Raw genomic sequence first — 20,306 nt, forward strand, 5'->3', positions numbered from 1 at the left:
CCCACCCACCCACGCACCCGTGGGCGCGCAGGCTCACCCCCCCGCCGTTAGAGCACAAGCCAGCTCACCGGGGGATTTTAAACATCAGAAGCAACAGGGCTTTTATTGCTCGCCTTTGCTACATACATATGAAATAGCCACAGACATACAACACGTAAACCCTCCAGTCCTTAACAGGAGCCGTTTATCTTTCTGGCTGCTTGGTTCCTGTCCTCCCTCTGCCCTGGAGTTTTGAGAACACCCATCCAGAAACACCCCCACACGCAGCCCCTCGAAGGTGTGGACTGTAACATAGACAGAACACTGGGAATACACGAAAGCCCCTGGAAGTGTCAGGGGATTACTGAATATTCCAAAATCAGAACAGTTTTTACCAGCGTAAGCTTACTGATTCACTGAGGAAGGAGAACAGATTTATTATCTCTCTATTTCAGTCTGCTAAATTACACCAAAACCAGAATCAGGTTTTTACAACAACTGCAAACTAAAGGTCTGGCTTTTTTTTTTCCCCTCCCTATGGAATACTGTCTGCCAGAAATTCAAGACTCAGGGGACCCGATGGAGAATAGTAGTAGAAGGATGTGCTATTTCTGCTTCAGGCAAGCATCTGGGGCCGTGCCTACTTCTCGCATCTCAGGGAGCTGACAGCAGAGAGCTGAGATAAAAGGCCTACAAAACCACAAAATTTGGCAGTCAAAACACATAAGGAGAGCAGCAGGGAGGCAGAGTCACGCGGGAATGAGTTGCAGTCTCCGTAAGTCGCTGCTGGGTTTTACACGTACCTGCATTAGCTTTGGCATCGTACGTCTGAAACCTCGACCTGCAATCATTTCTCAAGGTTGTTTTGAGGGAGAGTTGTTACCTGGTCAGGCACACAACATAATACAGGTAAAAAAAAAAAAAGAAATCTGAAGATATCATCATGGAAGTCCACTCGGTATCACACACTGTTCGGTCAGCAGCCAGACAGTGGGAAACCAGTATGGATCATTACATTCATTTAATGAATTTAAGTGATTTGCAAAGTGGGTTGCCTAATGTGAGGCTGCGCCCAGGCACGAGGTACCCGGCTTTACCCTGCGACAGGAGCGTGCGAGGTGGTGGTGCCTCGGAAGGACGGGAGGGCTCAGGTAGCCGCTTGCTAAGGCGACGGTGTGGAATAGCCCACTGAAGTAAGTCAAGGCTTTGGGGGAAAGGCCCTGTTGTACGGGAAAACATAAAGACATAAACACAGCAAGAGGCAGAACCTGTTCACCACGTAGCCCAGGCAGCAGATAGACAGGCGAGGCAAACGAACAACCAAAGTGTGTGCGTAACCACGGATCACGACACGGAGAAGCTCCAGAGCTGACCCCAGGTCTGGGCTTTCGGCCGAGGCTGTCCCCCCCCGGCAGCACACCCAAGCTTCTCATTCTGATTCACCTTTATCTGTGGGACTGTGATCCACGTGGTGACAAGGAAAGGTACCACCACCTTTGATGCCGTTATGATTGATTGCTGCTTTTATAAGGTTTGCCGTATTGACACACACAGTGTATAATTTCCCCCCATTTGAATTTCTAATTCCCTTGATATTGGATGAATTTCTGGGCTAAGAAAGTTTTCTCAAGTCAGAAGTGTGAGTAATTTTCACATGATCATCACTGCATGAATACTAAAGAGAAGGAAAGAGGCAGAAGCACATTAATGACGGTCTCTCTGGAGATGGTCAGGACGCACACAGGGACGTTAAGGATCTGCTGCGATATCGTACTTGTGCCAGCATCATCCTCCAGCGAACCAAATCCCTTCCTCAGAAACAGGACGATTTTAGTAACAGTTAAAACTCTGGCCCCATCTAATGAAAGATGCAAAAACATTTGCATGGCTTTTCCAAGAAGGTTGGAAAGAGCTCTTTGCGCTCTCTCAGTCCTTGAATATGAAAAGCTGGAGTAGAAGCTCCTTATGAGCAGAGTTGGGAAGACACAGCTTTGAAGAAATAACACAGATGTCTCTCCTAAGTTTCTAGGGTGCTATATAAATTATTCTTCTCTTCTAATTGAAGAGTAAATACTTTGTAGGCTGTGTATTAGAACAACTTCTAAAGTTTTTCTACTATCTCGTTCAAGAAATCATGTCATAACGTACAAGACTGTTCCAAGATTGGGCTATAGAACTCAGTCTGAAGTTTTCCAATGAGAAATACTAAAGGCAAAAGTACCGTACAAGTCTCAAACCAGCTGGGCATGACGTTCGCAGATTTGGAGGCCGGGCTGTGAGCAAACCTGGCTCTCCAACGGGGAGGGGGGGGGTCCGAAGGGCTGGGCTCCGGCAAGCGGGGAAACGCAGCCCAGCCCCGATGTCCCCCGGGTTACAACGTGCTCAGCCTCAGCTTTGTCTCTTAACTGTGAGGAGGCATGGGCCTGGCAGTATTTAAATAGCACGCATAAAATACCGGGAGGTGGCAGTTACTCATCAGCATCTCTTCTTCTACTGAGGAGAAAAGGTCCTTAAAAAGGAAAAGAAAAAAAAAACCAAACCCACCAGCCCCAAATCCGAACTGCCAGCAGTTTAATCACCTTGAAGATAAATTATTCTTTGCCAAAACTGCACTGCAAGAGAATTAATTACAAGGAGATCTGGCAATCTTAATTTATTGTGCTGTGTCATCAAATTTTGTCCTCTAGCATGCTGCAAGGACCAGGTCAATCTGAATGGAGGATGAATTGATCATTTCTGACAAGGTTCATTTTGGTAAAATTGTTTTTTTTTTTTCCCCAAGACTTTTTTTTCTTTTTGACTGATGTGCTAAGAATAGACCTCCCTGACTTTGAACCAATGCTGTTCTTCAGCGAATGTCACAGCCCTTGGTTTCAAAAGGGAACTTGACGCTTAAAAGGCTTGACAATAGAATGACTTTGTAATTCAGACAACGCCGGAGTCTCTCTCTCGCCACGTTCAGTTTGCAGCATGGATGCAACGTGAAGGAGACCAGCATCTGCTGCTGCTTCGGGGACCACACCTCCCACTTTGCAACCCTAGAAAGGGAAAGCAGAGGCAGCTTCTCACAGCTACTGAAATGCTGCTCCTTTAGCAGCAGCAGCAAAAGGAAAAGCGTTCGTTGTTGAGAAGTTAGAGATGAGCAAACGCCGCCACGAGCCACGTTATTCCCACCAGATCAGGGCAGAAGAGGAATGCATGGCTGAGGCTGCGGGTAATACAGCAGGGAAAGGAACAGATGTGGCCTTTAGGCTTAGTGCAAAGATCCCAGAAGTGCAGGTTGCTCTCCCAAGGTTTACAGGAACGCTGTGGACCCCTGGGCTCGGAGACTGGTCAAAAATCCTGCAAGAACGATCCTTCCTGAGTAAAATCTACCTGCTGACAGGCAAATGCATTCCCATGTCTTTGAGCAGAGAACCAATACTAAAACCAAAGGCCCTGCCTTTGCACAAACAATAAAAAAAAAAAAAAAAAAAAAGAAGAAAGGAGGAGAAGGAAACTCTAGATCTCTTAGTGAAAACACTCCTAGAAAGGGCCTTTTCAAAGTGTTCTGGGAACCTTTGTTGGACCTTAATCCCCCAGGTCCAATGACACTTCTCAGTTTGGGGGGAAAAACACACGTTCAAGAAGGGGCCTCTTGCACAGAGGAGTGGGGCTCCTCGGGCGGGCACAGCAGAGGAGGGGGAAACTCTCAGATGCTGGGGAAAAAAAACCCATTTAAAGTGCATTTATCGTTTAATGGTTAGATTTGCTAAATAAGCCAAGATACTGGAGAGGCTGATAATCTCAGAGGGATTAGCATGGGTTTGGTGGTGCATTTCACAGGGCTAAACTGAAACGGTCGCCCACAAATATAAAACTTAAATAACCACAGTGCTTGGTTTCAGGTCTGCAGTAAATATGCTTTTGAGGACTACAGCTTCTTAGTCTCTTCAATTCGTTTCATTTATTATCTGGTGGCCTTTGACTCTATGAGAACAAGCAATGTACTGCAAAAGCCTTGAAATACACTTCTCATTTCATCCTCTAGGCTATAAGTTTCCAGGAAAGTTCCAAACACTCAGGTTTAGGCAAGGGAAGGACTACCCAGGACAAAACCATTTTGCAGAGCCGCTCTCACATAAAGCTATAATATAGAACTGGAAACGGTAACGCAGGCTATCAAGGAGCAGACGGTATAAATTAGGTGAAGCAGAGAAGTGGACACGTTGCCTGGCGGATGAATTAAAGCATTCAATCACAGAGCCAATATCAGCAGAAGAAAGGAATGAAGGGGCAAGGGACAAGCTGTATCTTTTCAGCTGGAAGCAGATGAGGAAGTAGATGGAGGAAGGTGATTCCAGCCAGCAGGAGCTACTCGCGAGATGGTTGCACACAGGCAGCTATGACTGCGCGGGCTGATGAAGAGGTAACTATGGAGATGCTTAAAAGGGGCTTAAGCCAAAAGGAAGGAAGAGTAAGGACACAAACGTCTTCCTGATCGTTCCACAAGAGGCACATTAGAAACAGCCTGTTCCAGACCCAGCCGTCGCTCCCAGAGGCACGGAAAACAGGACTGCAGTCACCGGAGCGGATGAAGAGGGAAGATGGTGATGAAAAGAATGCTTAATCCTAGATGTATGTCATCACCGTACCCGTGAGAAAGACGGCCCACACACCTGTCAATAACGAGGCCATTATAATAATTGATTCGCTACAGAGCAGGGGAGTCAGCTTTGAAATGTTCTGTTTTTCAGCTGACACCCTAAATTTTGGAGGTGGGTTAGTGAACTTCAGAGCGTGGAACAGAACGGCCAGAAAAAGCGACTGGAGCAAAGCTGTGAGCTGTCTAAGGAGCGCTCAGCGACAGAACATGACTCAGTTCCCAGCAGGGGATGGGGTTGGGAACTTCAGGAGAGAGAGAAACAATAAGGTTAAAACTGGAGCTGGCTGACATTTAAAAAACACGGGTTTTTTCAACTGCAATGAATCTGTGTGGAATATGATTCTGTTGTTGTTGATATTTAACAGTTTTTGACAGGGGGGAAAAGCTTTTTATTATTTTTTTATAAAAGAGATTTCATTTTTGCTGGGTAAGTACCTTTCTCTTCCTCCTCTGTTTGGCTTTGCCACATCCCCTCGCACAGTTCAGGGGGAAAAAAACCCAAACAAATAAGCCAACCAGGAATCCTTCCTTTCTTGTTTCATATCATCCAGGAAAGCAAAATGGCATTTTCTATCAGTTCAGCTATTCACATTCCTGGGTCTCACGCTGCATGAGCTGTCTCCTCTGAAAGGAAGGATTGCAGTCAGCAAGCTGGGGCCTATGGGTTCAGCCTCCAAAGCAAGCCCACACAGCTGAATATTAAGCCTGTTGTCAATAGCAGCCCAATGCCCAGATGAAATAACTTCCACGCGTATCCAGAAGCCGCTCTACATTGGTTTCATGCTCCGAGGCCCTTTCACATCGCCTCTCAGTCATAACCAGGCAACAGCCTGCGGCACAGAAACCTGCCTGACCCATCCTCGGGGTCTGTCCTTGGTCAGCTCAGCCAGAGGGGGTCCCCTTCCCCACCCGCTGGAAGCCTGGGTCATGCATGGCAGCCTCAGACCAGATGGCTCCATTATGTAGCACAGTTGGTAGGATCTGTAGTGGCTGATGTTGCCCGCTTCATCCCAGATGTCTAAATGAATGCAAGCTGAAATCGCCTTGTCAAGGAGACACATGCAAAATGTTCAGCCAAAAAACGTTGGGAAGCCCTATCCTACTTTGGAACGGGGTTCTAGGGATCAGACTCTTTGCTGTTGCCTTTGTTAACCGGTTACTGTACCACCCTGCCCAAGTAACGCAGAGCCGAGCGGGCTGGGTACAGCTCAGCTCCCACACAGTTCCCAGCCTACGTCCTGAACGCAGCCCAAACACCCCTGCGCCAACTGCAGCATATGGTTATGCCTCGATTAATGGACATATCCACTGGGCCAGGAAAAAAAGATAACTAAAAGTGGGTGTAAATGGTAGTAAAGCTTATTGCAGTTACTAATTTGTACCATGACAGCGATAAGCAGATGAAGAACACTATTTGTTGCTGACACACACGGTGCTGGGATGGCCATACAGGTCTCCGAGTCCTCTAACCACACGTGGGAATGCTCTGCAGCCTGCCAGCACATCTCTCGAGGGCCCTCGCAGAATTTCCCTGCTTACACACTGCCAGATGTCTTACGCAGCCCAACCTGAGAAGTCCTAGGATCTCATTACTCCACTCCTCCCACTCCACCCAGCAGCAGTGGTCTGCAAAGTCTGACTCAGAACAAGCCTTTGTTGTGTGAAGGTCATGAAAATCCCATCAGTCACTGCTGGGAACTTCAGCATTGCATCAGGCCCTAAACCAGCGCAAGGCAGGTGCTCCCCGGGCACGAGCAGGAGCCTGCCATCCTCATTTTGCTCCCCATTGCAGCCAGCCTCTCCGCTTCAAGAACTCTGCTGCTGCAGCAGCATCGCCCTTCCACATTTCCCTCTCTGCCACTCGGGGTTTGTCATGCATAAAACTGGGAGAAATCCACTTCTTTCCCTGGCTCGGTGTATTCTTGCAGAGGTAGTTCATGTACATGGTTATAAAGTGAAACCATCTTATGGCAATACCCTTCACACCCAGGATTTTAAATTCATCTGAGCTTTTGCACTAGCAGTTCTTGCTGACTCACCTAACAAGGCGGCAGAACTGACAGCGCGTGCTTTCCTGGCCAGCCGCGGGCAGCAAGCGGAGCAACAGCAAATGCTGAAAAAAAAACCGGAGCAAGCAGACGGAATCAGGAGCGTGCATAAAACTTACAGATCATTTTAAAAAAAAAATATCTGTACGGGGGAATCACAGTCTGCCTGCGAGCACTGGGCAGGAAGAAATAGAAGTTCAATCCACCAGACAAATTGCTCCATAGGAAATAGCTCCTCATTTCTCCTCTTTGTCCCAGCACAGCAGCACCCGTCTGTTTGGGATGCAGGCTGCTGCCTGTCGGTAATTCCAGCCACCTGCTCTCCATGCAAGCGCAGCCATTCAGACCGAATTCTGCATTAACTCCGAACAAATACAATAATAAAGAGCAATTCTACACATTGTCCGCAAGCTCCGGTATCCAGGCGCCAGTGCGTTTCTGTCCACGTATGAAGCATCAGCTTCGTTCGTGATTGAGTCGGGACAATTAGGAGCCATTCTAAGCAGGAACGTGCGGCGATGCTGGAATGCACAAACAAGGGCCAGAGCAGCGCGCAGCTTTCTGCTGACAACCCGGGAGCGCTCCAGCGCCCGGGACCGCGCGCCAGGCAGGCTTCTCCCTCCCCATCTGCCAAATCAAGGCACGCAGCCAAGGCGTTGTGGCTGTCAGCGTAAGGACGTGAGCCGAGACACATTCTTCTACAAGTCTTCGCTTATCAAATAGGACCACGGGATGGGTTTGTGATGGATTTTTTTTTCCCCAGAAGTCTAATGCAAGAGATTTGTCCCCATAGACCCCCGGAGCAAGAGGAACAACTTGGGAAGCAGAGCAGCTTCAGAAAGAAAGCTAATTGCACCGCACGGCAACTTCACTGTTGTCTGATGACTTCTGGGCAATTTCTGTTCACCAGCAAGCAACACTTCTCCCAATTAATGCTGAAAGCTGGTGGCACAGAGGAGTGGGATGGAGCACAGCTCCTGGCCCTCCCCAGCCTGGAGCAACAGCCATTGCCCACACTGACACTTGACCCCCCCCGCTCCCCTTGCTGTGGGGGTCCCTGCCCCTCGGAGGGGCCATGTGCTCTCGCTGCCGCTGAGCAGACAGCCCCACCGTCATCTCTTCCCCCGGGGCTTCATTCCTCAGAGAAGGAAGGGCACAAGTTCTATGAATTTACTTTTTTCTTGAGTTTCATACAAAGCTTTTGTGGTCATTGTCCTCATCCACCCCACCCCACCCCCCCATTTTCACCATCTTCTGGGGAAGAGGCGAGCAGCACCATATGAAACAGCTTCCTTCATTTTCTGTAGCTCACCATGGGCCTCCACACCATTAATTCATGTTCATACATCAGGGCAATCAAGTTAGCAGAATTTGACCTGGTGCCACATGCCAATTTCTCCATCCCCTGCATACTTCATAGCTATTAATTAGGGGTGTTATCAAAGTGAGATCTGGAAACACAGACAGACAGATGCTCATCACACTTTGCTCTCCATGAAACACGGGACCTTGTTTTATAATGATGGAGAACTCTATTAGCGATGCAGAAGAGAGCCTCATGTTTTTCTTGAGAAGCTGCTTATCAAGTAATACGTTTCTAGCCAAATTCCAACACCCCAATTTACACCCCATAATACTTCACTTCTAACTCGAACAAACTATACCCAGTTCCCCCGACAACTGGTACGGCACCTCTTTGACCACACATCCCCGGAGGGATTCTGCCCCAAGCTCCAAACCCTGCTACAGCATTAAGAACACAGAGAAGTGGGTGCAGGGATTTATTTTATTATTATTCCAAGAGGCAAAACTTCAGAAGCACCGAGCGTGAGCTTTGTCAGTCAGCACGGGACCTGGGTGCAGAGGAAGCTTTGAAGCTCAGCCGAGATGCTGTAACCATGTAGAACCTATTTCAATCAAGGAAAAACTGTCTGTAAGGGCAGTTCTTCTAGAGATCAAGGTCTGACTGTAACCCTTACTGGGTGGATGGAGAGATGGATAACTAAAAAAAGGTATTAGAAATAAGCAGGGCAGCTACAGAGGATAAAAATATGAATTGGCTTCCAAACAAGCTTACTTCTTAAATGCAAGGCAAAGGAATAAAGTAAGACTTGTCAAACTCTACAAAAAGGGGAGTTTATTCTATCCTTTCCTGTGGAATGCAGCAAGCACCAGAAAGGGAATGGTCTGTGTAAAAAGAAAACATCGATACAAGGACAACAGAGTAAAACTGGCAGCGAATACACGCGGGCTGGAAACCAGAAGAAATTTTCTAAATAGAAGAATTAAGTTCCAAAATAAATGCCCAGTAGGAGCAAGTGCTTTGCTCAGTTTAAGCCAGAGCTTGTTAAGCTCAAGATGAAAACGTACAAATGGAAGTTTGCAACAGGAGGGGCCCAGTCTCGGTGCTCCAGGGGCTTCCCCACCGTCCTGCATTGCTCTCCGTAAGCTTTGCGCGTTCCACCACTTCTCTCAAAGTTCTGTGTTTAATCAGCCAGGATATCTATGATGGGTAGAGAAGCTGAGCTCCATTAAACTCCATATTCTGTGCATTGTTCTATAAATAGATTGAACATCATGTTCTTCAGTGCTGGAAAAGATTAAACGATATAGTGCATTTGAAACGATGTTCTGTTGCTTTAACGGTGCCAAGGGTAAGGTAGGATTAGAAGAGGAGCCACAGAGGAGGGGAGGGGAATCTTTCATCTCTGGAAAGTAATGAAGAGGCCCAAAATAAGATCAAGGTCTGACTGTAAGTGGTTCTATCAAATTATATAGGAATATAATGAGATCCACACTACCTAATTTCCATATGCAGCTCTACAACATCTCGCCCAAAGCAATAATGACAGAATATTTAAACTTGGCTCAAAAGCTCTTTAACGTAAAGATTTCAGAGGGAGAAAAGTCCAAACGTGCATACATTGTTTCGTAGGGAAAAAGGTAAAAGTGACAGAAGGACGAGCTGCAGAAGGCAACTTCTCCAACGCTGTAGCTCCGCCTGCCTATCACAACAGCCAGATGGAACCATGGCGAGCAGAATAACAACCCGTCCTTATTATATGGGCCATTTGCTTTTTAAACAGCCATTATTTCCCTCAGCATTCGACCACATGTAATGACCCCGAGCCCTAATTTGGCAGCCCAGCCTGCTTCCGGGCTTTGTTAGAGATGGCACGTCAGCTCCCCAGATCCCGAAGCAGGACAGATGACCAGTGTTGCCCAGTTCTGTTGAGGAAAGCACTCCGCAGACAGTGGATTTGTTTAATTCCTTGTCCACTGTTCTTTTGGAATTCTTTGTTAAAAATGAAGAATTTTCCATTTTCTGCTTGGCAGGGAAGAGCTACCCCAACAGGCTGGGGAGCCAAGCTGTTTTCCACCAGATGAAGGTTACATCCCCTCCCTTTCCCAGCTACACATGGGTACCGAGCTCCCGCTTAGGAGTACAAACTGGAGCCTTTGCTGATTTCCATGCTAAAAATTAGTCAAAGGTACCACAGATGAGATCATCTTAGGAAGGTGAGAACATAACTACAAGAAAATACTTTTTTGTCATTCCATACTGTAAGCCCTGTTGTTAAGCCTGCAGAAACTCCTGTTCAAATACACGACCTGCTTGTTATCCTCTCCATAGCCCCAAATCAACCATGTTCTTCTCATCTAGAACTTAAGTCCAGACCCAAGCTAGCAACAGACGCAGGCAAACACAAGGACGTTGAGCACTTGCTGAGCAGCTGTGATCTTTCACCTTGGAAATAAAAATTGCACCAAGATGTTCTGTTGATTACTTTTGAGAACAGCTTCATTTCAACCTTAAAAGACCAGCGATGGACACCTACCATACCACCAGACTCACTGCAGCAGTCAGCAGTAGTTCTGTGCATATTCAAACTACTAATTGTTTAGGGAAAAAAAAAAAAGTGAAGCAGTGTTCATTATCTAGCGTAGCTGCATTTTCTGCCAGGAGAGCTCTTAGGGTGGTTTTAGCAGGTAAGGTTCGATAGGATACGGACTGGAGCATCTCTCATATGAGGAAAGACTGCAAGAGCTGGGCCTGTTTAGCCTGAAGAAGAGAAGGTGCAGAGGGATCTTACTGATGCACATTAACACCTGAAGGGAGGGCGCAAAGAGGACAGAGCCAGGCTCATCTCAGTGGTGCCCAGTGACAGGGCCAGAGGCGATGGGCACAGACTTGAAACCCAGGAGGCTCCGACCAAACATCAAGAACCACTTTTTCAGTGCGAGGGTGACCAGACACTGGCACAGGTTGCCCAGGGAGGTCATGGAGTTTCCATCCTTGGAGATATTCAGAAGCCATCTGGACACAGTCCTGGGCAACTGGGTCTAGGTTGCCCTGCTTGAGCTGTGGGGCTAGACCAGATGACCTCCGGAGGTCCCCTCCAACCTCAACCATTCTGTGAAGGATAATGCTAATTAAAGCTCCAGCCCAGAGAGGGAGCAGGAGTGGACATCAGACCTGCTCACGCCGTACCTGACATACGTGTACTCCGGTCATCTCCTTGCTCAAAAGCATGGAAGATGAGGAAAGCTGAAGATGTCTGGCAAATATGAAATCATGTCATTGGTTGTAACCTAATAGTTTATTATACCACATAAATCAAGAGTGAATATTATCTCTGTAAGAACTAGATGGAAATCATCAACAAATAATTGGCTGCTTCCTGGGCCTGCCATCTGGTAAGCGCTCTTCCTAGCCAGCAGCTCCTGCTCCTTGCACTTCTCCAAAGCAGTTAGAAGATGAAGATGGGATATTCTCTTCTTTGTCAGCCCCTTTGGGAAGTGTAGATACCCAGGATGCCGACAGCCGCTTACAGCATCCTCGGCACCGTACCTCAGCACTCCACGTGTACCGGGCTCCGCTGCCCTTCCTGCCTGTTCCGAGCCTCCAGTTTCTTAAAAAGCAGTAAGGAGCCAGCAGTCATCGTGGCCAGCTTTCCACCCTGCTCTCAGGGACACGTGGACTCCCAGATAACGAAATTAATCATTCTAACCTGTAAGTGGCTGTCATTAGTATTATTATTTTCATCATATAAATTATCTTCCAGATTAGGTCATATGCATTTTGAGATCCTGTGGTTTCCTAGCAACTCCTCGTACCACTCTACATGCAGACACAGTGTGCCGTTTTCTTTTCCTTTTTTAGACTCTCGGTGCAGGGGTTATATTCAGTAACAGTGATCTCAGGCCTGGCCCTAATGACCTTTAGTCTGTCACATTTGTGGGATAAAGAGGCAGAAGACAGCTCTTCTCCCCCCTGCACCAAAAGACATTTGCAGCAGATGGCCAGAAAAAACACAGTCCTCCACTCGTCTGTCTTCTGTCCTGCAGACCAGAAGCACTGAGCTCCGCAGGACGGGGCTGACAAAGCACGCCCACACGTGTTAAAAACTGGCAGAATTTGGAAGACCCCATCAGCCTAATTCTCTAGGTTTCTGGCAGCAAAATATGCAACAGTACGTAGCACGGGTCCCTGCAAAACATTGCTGCTTCAAAGCTCGCGTGGTGGTCAAGGCTTTTGCCTCTGTAATTTACTCCTCACCTGCCCTGCCACAGCATACCCCTGCTGGCCAGCCCAGTCCGGCCTGATCCCTCCCAAGAGATAGTGCACAGCTCCTCCAAAACAGCCAGCTTTTACCTGCTGCCATGCCGTAACCTGCATTCCACCCTGCTGCCAGGTGCCCTTCACGTCCCCAATCCACTTTGCTCAGTCATACAAGTCAACGTCGAACTTCCATGGTGGGTGTCGGGGGGGGGGGGGGGGGGCTTTGCTGCACTTGAACCCTCTGTTACCATCAGGCACAATTAAAGTACTGCATCCCACAAACTTTGACACCTACCCAACGTCACGCAAAGCTTGTGTCACTTGGTAGGTAAGCTGGGGGGAGGGGGGGGCTTTGCTGCACTTGAACCCTCTGTTACCATCAGGCACAATTAAAGTACTGCATCCCACAAACTTTGACACCTACCCAACGTCACGCAAAGCTTGTGTCACTTGGTAGGTAAGCTTCCCAAATAATGCACATTTATACACAGACCTTCACATAAAGCCACAATCTGTGGTTTTAGAGTCGCTCCTAGTCCAACGTGGGAAACTGTCTGGAGGGCCAAACCAATTTTAGGCACCAATTTTAATTAACTTCTCTAGCTGAGTTAATCAAGATAGCTACCAAATTTAATCATGATGGGGGCACGGAGTTAGGCAACGTGACTATCCGAGACAGTTTTTTGTGTAAGGAGAATAGGATTAACTTCTGTCCTGCCCCACTGACATTTTTTAAAATAACAACGTCTGTTCTAAACTACAAAAGCTATGGGGCTTAATTATTTAGATAGCTAGTAGCCCTGTTTCAAAGAAGAAAAGAGAACAGACCTCAGAAACGAACTATCTCCAGTCCACATGGAGTACAGCTATTAATATTTGATCCCCTGCTCGCCTGGAGGCAAAGGGAATAATGTTCATTACAAGGGCCTAAGACCGAATCCACTTTAACAATTAACTGAACTGAAGATGAGGATGAAAACTTTCCTGCCATAGGTGAGGCACAAGTTGGGGGACTCTGGTAATTCCTTCAGAAAAGGAGCTGATATTTTGTCAAGCACGGGAAGAAATGGAAGTTGTCTGCGGTTGCCACCAGAGCCTCACCATAAAGACTGGATCCAGCATCCCATTCTGATGATGGAAGAGATAAGACCATTGTGAAAAGTAAGGAAGTCATACACTTGCAAATGGAAGAAATAACTTTATGGAAATGTAATTACTAGGAGCAGAGAGACGATGCCTGCAGCTGGGAAACGGAATATCCCTCGGTCCCTTATCCCCTGCCTCTCCCTACAGCACATCTTCAATAGTAGCAGCCCCTGCATTTTTTGTTCCACATTACAGTGTCAGGCCAGTCTCACTGGGGGCCTAAACCAACCCAGCAGTTTGGGGAAGTCTTCAGAAAAACTGAAGGTCTAATTCCATTTTCTTGTTGTAGCCTCAGTTTACATCTTGCAGATGCAACCATGCCCCTTTCGCAGGGTGACCAGGGAGCCCTGGGAGATACCTTGGCCCCAGGATGGAGCAAGTTCCGTCAGAGGTCTCACTCACATATACTGACTTGGAGTCTTAACGTCAAAATGGGACGATGAAATCTAGGTGAAGTATAGAAAAGAAAGTCAATTTTGGATGCCCCCATTCTGGGGTGTCAAAAGACGACCTATTTTCAGACTGGTCATAGTCTGTGTCACCTAATTAAGGCTGCAAACTAGTATCCTGCACATGGCTTTGCCTGAGAAATTGCCTGCTTAAGGAGAAGCTCTTAAGGTTAAACAAATCTTTCAAATATTGAGGGCCAGAGTCACTCTTGCAGGTATGGTAATAGAGCTCCTGGAATTATTACACTCTCTGGACCCACTGCAGATATTTGCCTCTTGGCTTTACTCTTCCTACAGTGGATACCCATTAGAATCTCTAATTAGAAAGGAAAATCACGAGTTCCATGTTATTTAAGAGATTATGCAGCATTTTAAAATACAGCACAATGTAATTATTTTTTAATAGCTACAGCCATTTCATTTATTTACTTTTAATGGTGTTTGAGTCATAAATTAACAGTCGAAAAGAAAAAGGCAAATCAGCACTTGACAGAGAAGCAGGTAGCAATTGAAAAGAAAAACTGAAATGCTAAAACCTGTGTGATTAAAAAGGAACAGAGCCTTATTAGTTGTTCTTGCTTGCTTTATTCTGGACTGGCTTTTATCATTTAGCTTGTCCACCTGGAGGTCAGGAGAGTCAGGGATAAATAAAAGTGAGAAGAGCTGAACGGCTGCATTGTTGCAGTGATTTCTGCCAGGTTGTCAGGAGAGGCGTGTTCCTGGACAGAGTCCTGTGCTATCAGATACCACAGTTAATAAACTGCCGCTGCAGAGGACGGAAGGGACGAGCGTCCTGCTTGCCCCACCGCAGGATGACGGATGCAGACCTTTTCATTACTATTTCCCAGTATTGAATTAACAACCTATGCTACTTGACGGTCAGTGGAGCAAGTTACCCAATCTTCCTCTGGGCTCTCCTCCCTCTGAACACCCAATTTTAGCCACTTGTACTGCAGCAGCACCTCCACCACCACCGAGGAGCGGGTGTCACCGTGCCAGCTGCAGTACAAGCAGAGCAAGTGACAACACAGATGTCAGGGCACGGAGCTGAGAGGCAGAGAGGATTGAAGAACCAGGCATGTTGGAGAAGGCGAGCCATGAAAGCAGCACACACACGCAGTATGCACCCACCGCTGGATCACGTACAGGCATCCAGTCCTGCTATGCCAGGAACATCTGCGTACCCCCCTGGCTCCCGAGACAGACCCCCCCCTCAGCTGCTCTCAGCAGCGCCCCGTCCTGCCCACGCACCCCTTGTGTTTCACCCCCAGGCTTTTTCAGGTGCAAGGAGAACCTGGAATTCCCTTCCTCCTGGCATTGCCAGCAGAGGACCGATCACTTGGCCTGCCGAGGTATAACTTCAGCTTGTTTGCCTTCTCCACAGAAAGCCCGGCTTGCGAGGATTCGAGTGGCCAAAACAGGCAGCTCCAACGCCTACCTTCACAGCAAGCGCAACGGCCTCCTGAACGAAGCCCTCGAGCTGACGGTGAGTGCAGATTCAATATCTCCTTCCCCAGAGCTGGAGAAGCTCCCTCTTCCCGCTCCTCTCCCTGGGCTCCCTCCCTTGCCACCTAACTGCTCATTACCCGGCGCGGCAGCCTCACGCACGGCACATCATTATGCTATAATTACACTCTCAGGTACATTCTATGATTCTATGATTCTGCATCTGCCCTGTGGAGGGGCAGCTGGAATCCAGCTGCAAGATTGGATGGGAGGAAAAAGCTTCCTTGGGCTCCTCCTTGAGCTAGGAAAGGATCCGACCTTCCAGCAGTGATCAGATTCCCAGTGCCCTCAAAGCTCCCCGTGCGACGGAGCTGTGCTGATTTATACCACCCAGGCTATAAGTATCCACTCTCTTTTAACATAGTTATTTATTTCCAAGAGTCTCCCTCTAACACAGACTACCTGATCATGCCCAACAGGACAGGAAAATATTCCCTAGCTCCTGCTTCAGGCAGTTTGGCGGTGGGTTTGTTTTTAACAGAAAGTCCTCTGGAGGCTCACGCTAGCTATTCATGAGAAGAAAAGTTTCAAGTGCGTCAGATTGCTCAGCAGAATCAGGGAAAAATGAGACGAGGTTATTACATTAAGCCTGATCAACACCAGAGCAGGTATTAGCACATTTCATGGATTTCATTTCAAATAAATCAGCCTTTCGTGCACGTGGGGAGCAAAGAGCGAGATGAAGAATGCTTAATTGAGCCACCAGAGCTGCCTAGCACTTGTTCGTGCAACCTTACTCGGGTCCTAATCCTTCAAGTGTCTATTATTTTCCCTGGCACACATCCTCATATTTGTAAAATCAAAGCCGAAAACCCTTTTCGGCTCATGGTGAAAGCTGCTCCCTAGGACCCGAGCCCCCTCCTCCCCAAGTTCAGTGGGTATGGCACGCAGAAATCATGCTGCACCTCGCTTTGCACATAGGATACTGCAGACTGAGACAGAGGAATCTGGCCCTTTACAACTGGAATATTTTTTAAACTGACTCTACAGAAGCACTTCACATGAAATACAGATTTGAAAGGTGGGACGCCCAGATCAGCTTCTGTTCTCCCCTCCAAAACAAGTTTTACCCTTCTGACTACACATCTAACGTCGTCTCCCGCTCTGCCAACGGCAGCGACACTCCGAAAATCAGCTTCTTCAGCCATATGTTGCTGTTGAGCAGTTCGAGAAAAGTTTCTTTATCAAGAACATGAGAGGCCAGGAAGATTGGTCACACCCAGCCCAGAGCCCTGTCCCTCTAAAGCAAAGGCTCAGGACTGGGCCACCAGCTCAGCTGAGCTTCTGCTATTTCGTTACCCAGAAACACACAAAAGTGTGACTACAAATTTAAAACTGCCTTTTGAGCTTTAGATTTCCAGTTTTTAAAAATGCCAGAAGAGCTTAGCAGGGCCCCTCAGCTTGCACTTGATCTCCCAACCTGTCAGCCCAACAAGAATCTCCTCGCTTCTCTTGTCGCCCAGAACTCCCTGCCAAGACCACTCACGGAGGAGCAGCTGACGCACCAACGCTCAAGTCCAAAACGCACGAGGTGGAGAGAAATATTTGGCTGAACGGGTTCATTTCCCGGCACTTGCCCAAAAATAAGTGGAAGAAGGGTCATTTTGTTGGCTACAGAGCTACTGCAGACACAGAAAAGAAAACAAAAACATTTCAAGAGAGGTTCTAGAGGATTTTTCTACCTATTAATAACTAAATTTAGATATATAGTAGCACCTAGAAGCTTTTCTGGGTGCGACTTTCTGGTGGGCTTGCAGCTCTAAATGCTAACGCAACTCCCTCACAGCCCAGTAAGTTCCACAAATCCTACCTTGAAAGCACTGAATATTGCGTACATTTGTATAATACTTTAAGAGAATATCCCCACCGTAAGGAACTTCTGGCTGAAGTAGTCAAAAGCAAAGGGCATGGGGAAGGGAGAATTACCATCCGCCTGCGACATACAGGAATATAACTTGCTAAAACAAGAAACTTGCCAAAGCCACACCTGGCTTCTGCACAGTGACCAGGAAACGATCTTTGACCACCCGAGGACCAGCCTCATGCCCAAATCAAGAGCCGAGACACATCTCCATCCGCAGGTAGCGGCATTAGTTAGTTACAGAACTGCAGAGCATCCTTTATTATGGAGATATACACGAGCATTTTAACTCCACAAGGCAAGATTTTATGTCCTTTCATTTTATGGTATGAGAACAAACTATTCTTAAGAGTACAAAATGTGAATGACAGCAGTCTAGCCAGCCAAATTTTTTTAAGCTGTAAAAATATGAAGGAATGTGACTTCTGTAGTTGCTATATTAGGGACCAAAATATTATCTACAGACTGTGCATATCCGTCGGTCAAATTAGTATCAAACTGCTCCATCAGTCAGATACACATCCCATTTTGATACCTTGCCCAGGACTCACACTAACTTTAATAGACTTCACATGGCCAGATTGCCACAGGGCTGCTTTGTCACCCAGCAGTAATTCCAACTGCAATTACTGTATGGCTGCAGCTGGATGTTATCGCTTTCATCATTAGCAATCACACAGCACCGCGATCGACGTACAAGTGCCCAGCAGATTTCCCTGCAGTCCAACACCTTGAGGGTTTACCCAAGGAAAAACAAGCGCCCCAGAACGTATCCCGGCTGGGGCTCTGCAGTCACACTAATAAACTGAGAAATAAGGGCTGTTCAAGATTCCGGAACATGTGCCAGAATGTCCTTTCATTAGCACCAGAACGAATACACTGACACCATCTTTCAAGGGAACAGCATGTCTTCAGCCTGTAGCCTTGTATCAAAGTAAAGAAAAAGCAAAGCAAAGGATTTATCCGAGGACAGCAGCAGGAAGGGGTTCTGCTCTTAGCAAGAGTACAGGCTCTTGCTTCAGAAACATGGATTTGTGGCATTTTGCATTTGCCATCTAGACATGAAGTACTCAGACTGTTTTCTTCTCATTTAGAGAGATTTTTAGTGGGCTTTATGTCAGAAGTGCTCAAGGGATGGTGAGCTTCTTCCCATGGCAGCAGCCTACAGATCCTCTTAGTGTTAATCTCCTTGTACAGTGAGCTGAAATTCCCTTTTAGCCAAAACGCTGGGAGGTGTATATCCTAGGAACAGTAGGTTGGGATTTCACAAGCAGAATCTGCCTAGCCACAGGTAAGCATTAGAGCCATTCCCATGGGAAGGGACAGTCTAACCACTGAACCAGTTCATCTTGGTTCACCAGTGTCCGATTTTGTGTGCTGAAGCACTAAGCAGAAGAGGCAAATTGGAAGTATTTTGGATTTCAGAACTGAGACTACAGTGTGTTTCAGTCTCCCTCCAAGCAACCAGCAGTTCACTGAATGTCTTCCAAGAACAAACTGAATGGTAGCTGGCACCAAATCCTTGCAAAACTGGCATCCCAGCTCAAAAAGCAAACCATCTCCTCTCCTCCCCCCCACCAGCTTTTTCATTACAGCCAGACTCTTCTAATGAAGACACAGATTTTGCTTGCCTGCAGTAATGTAGGTACCACTGATGCAGTCTCTATGGGTATATGTTCCTCAAGAGCCCTATCAAAGTGCCAAGCGCTTGCGCGATGTCGGCACTCTCACTGTCCCGGGGCAACAGTTCCTGCAGATCTCATTCTTAATTTTCATGCTGGGATGTTCTGGGTGCTTGCCTGCTCCTTGTTTCTGAAAACACTGAGCTGACTGAAGAAAGAGCGAAGGGAAGGCAAGGTACGAGCCATACCCACTGATGCTACACGTTATTCCTGGCCACTGCCATCCCCCATCCATTTCCATCGGCAGCCTAGCCTTGGGATGGAAGGCAGAGGGAGAGACCGAGCCATGCTGCCAAAATTTAACAATTGGCTTGGGTCTTCTGCCAGAGGTATGGAAGCTCTATCTTTACTTTCAGATTCCATTTAGATCTCCTCTCAAGCAAATCCTCATAAGAAGATCCTGTTTGCAATATGTGCTCTTTCTCTCTCCTTTTCCAGTGTTTTAGTGCAGCATCGTATTTGCTTTAGGGCTTGCAAGGACCTCCATGGGAAATATTCCAACACAGACTCCAGCAGAGTCACTGATCTCAGCAGGGTACAAACAGGACCTGCTTGATGTGTTAACTCACCAGGAGGATCATTAATAAGAAGAATGGAACTGCTTTTTTTTAGGCCACTTCTAAAAATACTTCTGGGAACGCTCCCTCTTCCAAAACAACAGCAACAAAAAAATCCATAACCTGCCTAAGATGCATTCCCATAGGAATCCGTTAATTCTGTGTGCAGTAAGTCAGCTTTCTTAATGTACCAGTTCAGCTATGTTTTGGCATCCATCAGAGACAGAGTTATGCCTTTACTTAAGGACCACAGAACCATCCTGGAAAAGGCATCCAGAGCACACATTCACAGTCAATCACTGGGACACGAGGGTGTATTTAAAAGCAATGCTTTAAGCACAGCTGAATTTGACCCCCTTGAGAGCAACAAGATGATGTCTTGGCACTTCTGCCAAGATGTTCTGCTGTGTCTCCCATCCCACCCATTTTCCTCTCTTGAACAGCTAGATACCGCTCTTTTGTGTCTAAGTAGAGATTCAAGCCATGCACATCAATTTTTGACATTCAGATTTAGGCATTACAGAAGACACCAGGCACCCCTTGCTTACAGAGCACAGGGAAACATTTCACAATACCTAATTGCCATTTTAATGCATGTAATTGCCTTTGAAAACGCTAGTCATCAAGACACACACAGATTAACGCATCATGAAATCACAGGGAATTGCAAGACCAGGAGTTTAAGCAGTAGCAGCACGAGAACATCCTTAACAACCCAGATCTTAAATCTGCCACCACAGAACACAGAAAATGAGAAAAATAATCCTGGTTCTCAAATAGCACAGAAACTCTCTAAGCAACCCCCACCGCTTCTTTTCCTTCCCTTTCTGAGGCATGTCTGATCATCAGATCACAGGCTAAGCAACATGC

General features: G+C 47.1%; 1 protein-coding gene across 1 annotated transcript in view; it reads left to right on the forward strand.

The window, feature by feature from the left end:
• Positions 1–20,306, forward strand: part of KCND3 (potassium voltage-gated channel subfamily D member 3) — a 120,171-nt gene that overhangs the window by 91,929 nt on the left and 7,936 nt on the right. The window contains exons 2-4 of the mRNA XM_009639398.1: positions 1–19; positions 11,212–11,229; positions 15,215–15,316. The exon at positions 1–19 is cut by the window's left edge and continues 126 nt beyond it. Coding sequence (XP_009637693.1) covers positions 1–19; positions 11,212–11,229; positions 15,215–15,316 — 139 coding nt within the window. The remainder of the gene's footprint in view (positions 20–11,211; positions 11,230–15,214; positions 15,317–20,306) is intronic.

Source organism: Egretta garzetta, unplaced genomic scaffold, assembly GCF_000687185.1.
Source record: "Egretta garzetta isolate BGI_Z169 unplaced genomic scaffold, ASM68718v1 scaffold245, whole genome shotgun sequence".
NCBI lineage: Eukaryota > Metazoa > Chordata > Aves > Pelecaniformes > Ardeidae > Egretta > Egretta garzetta.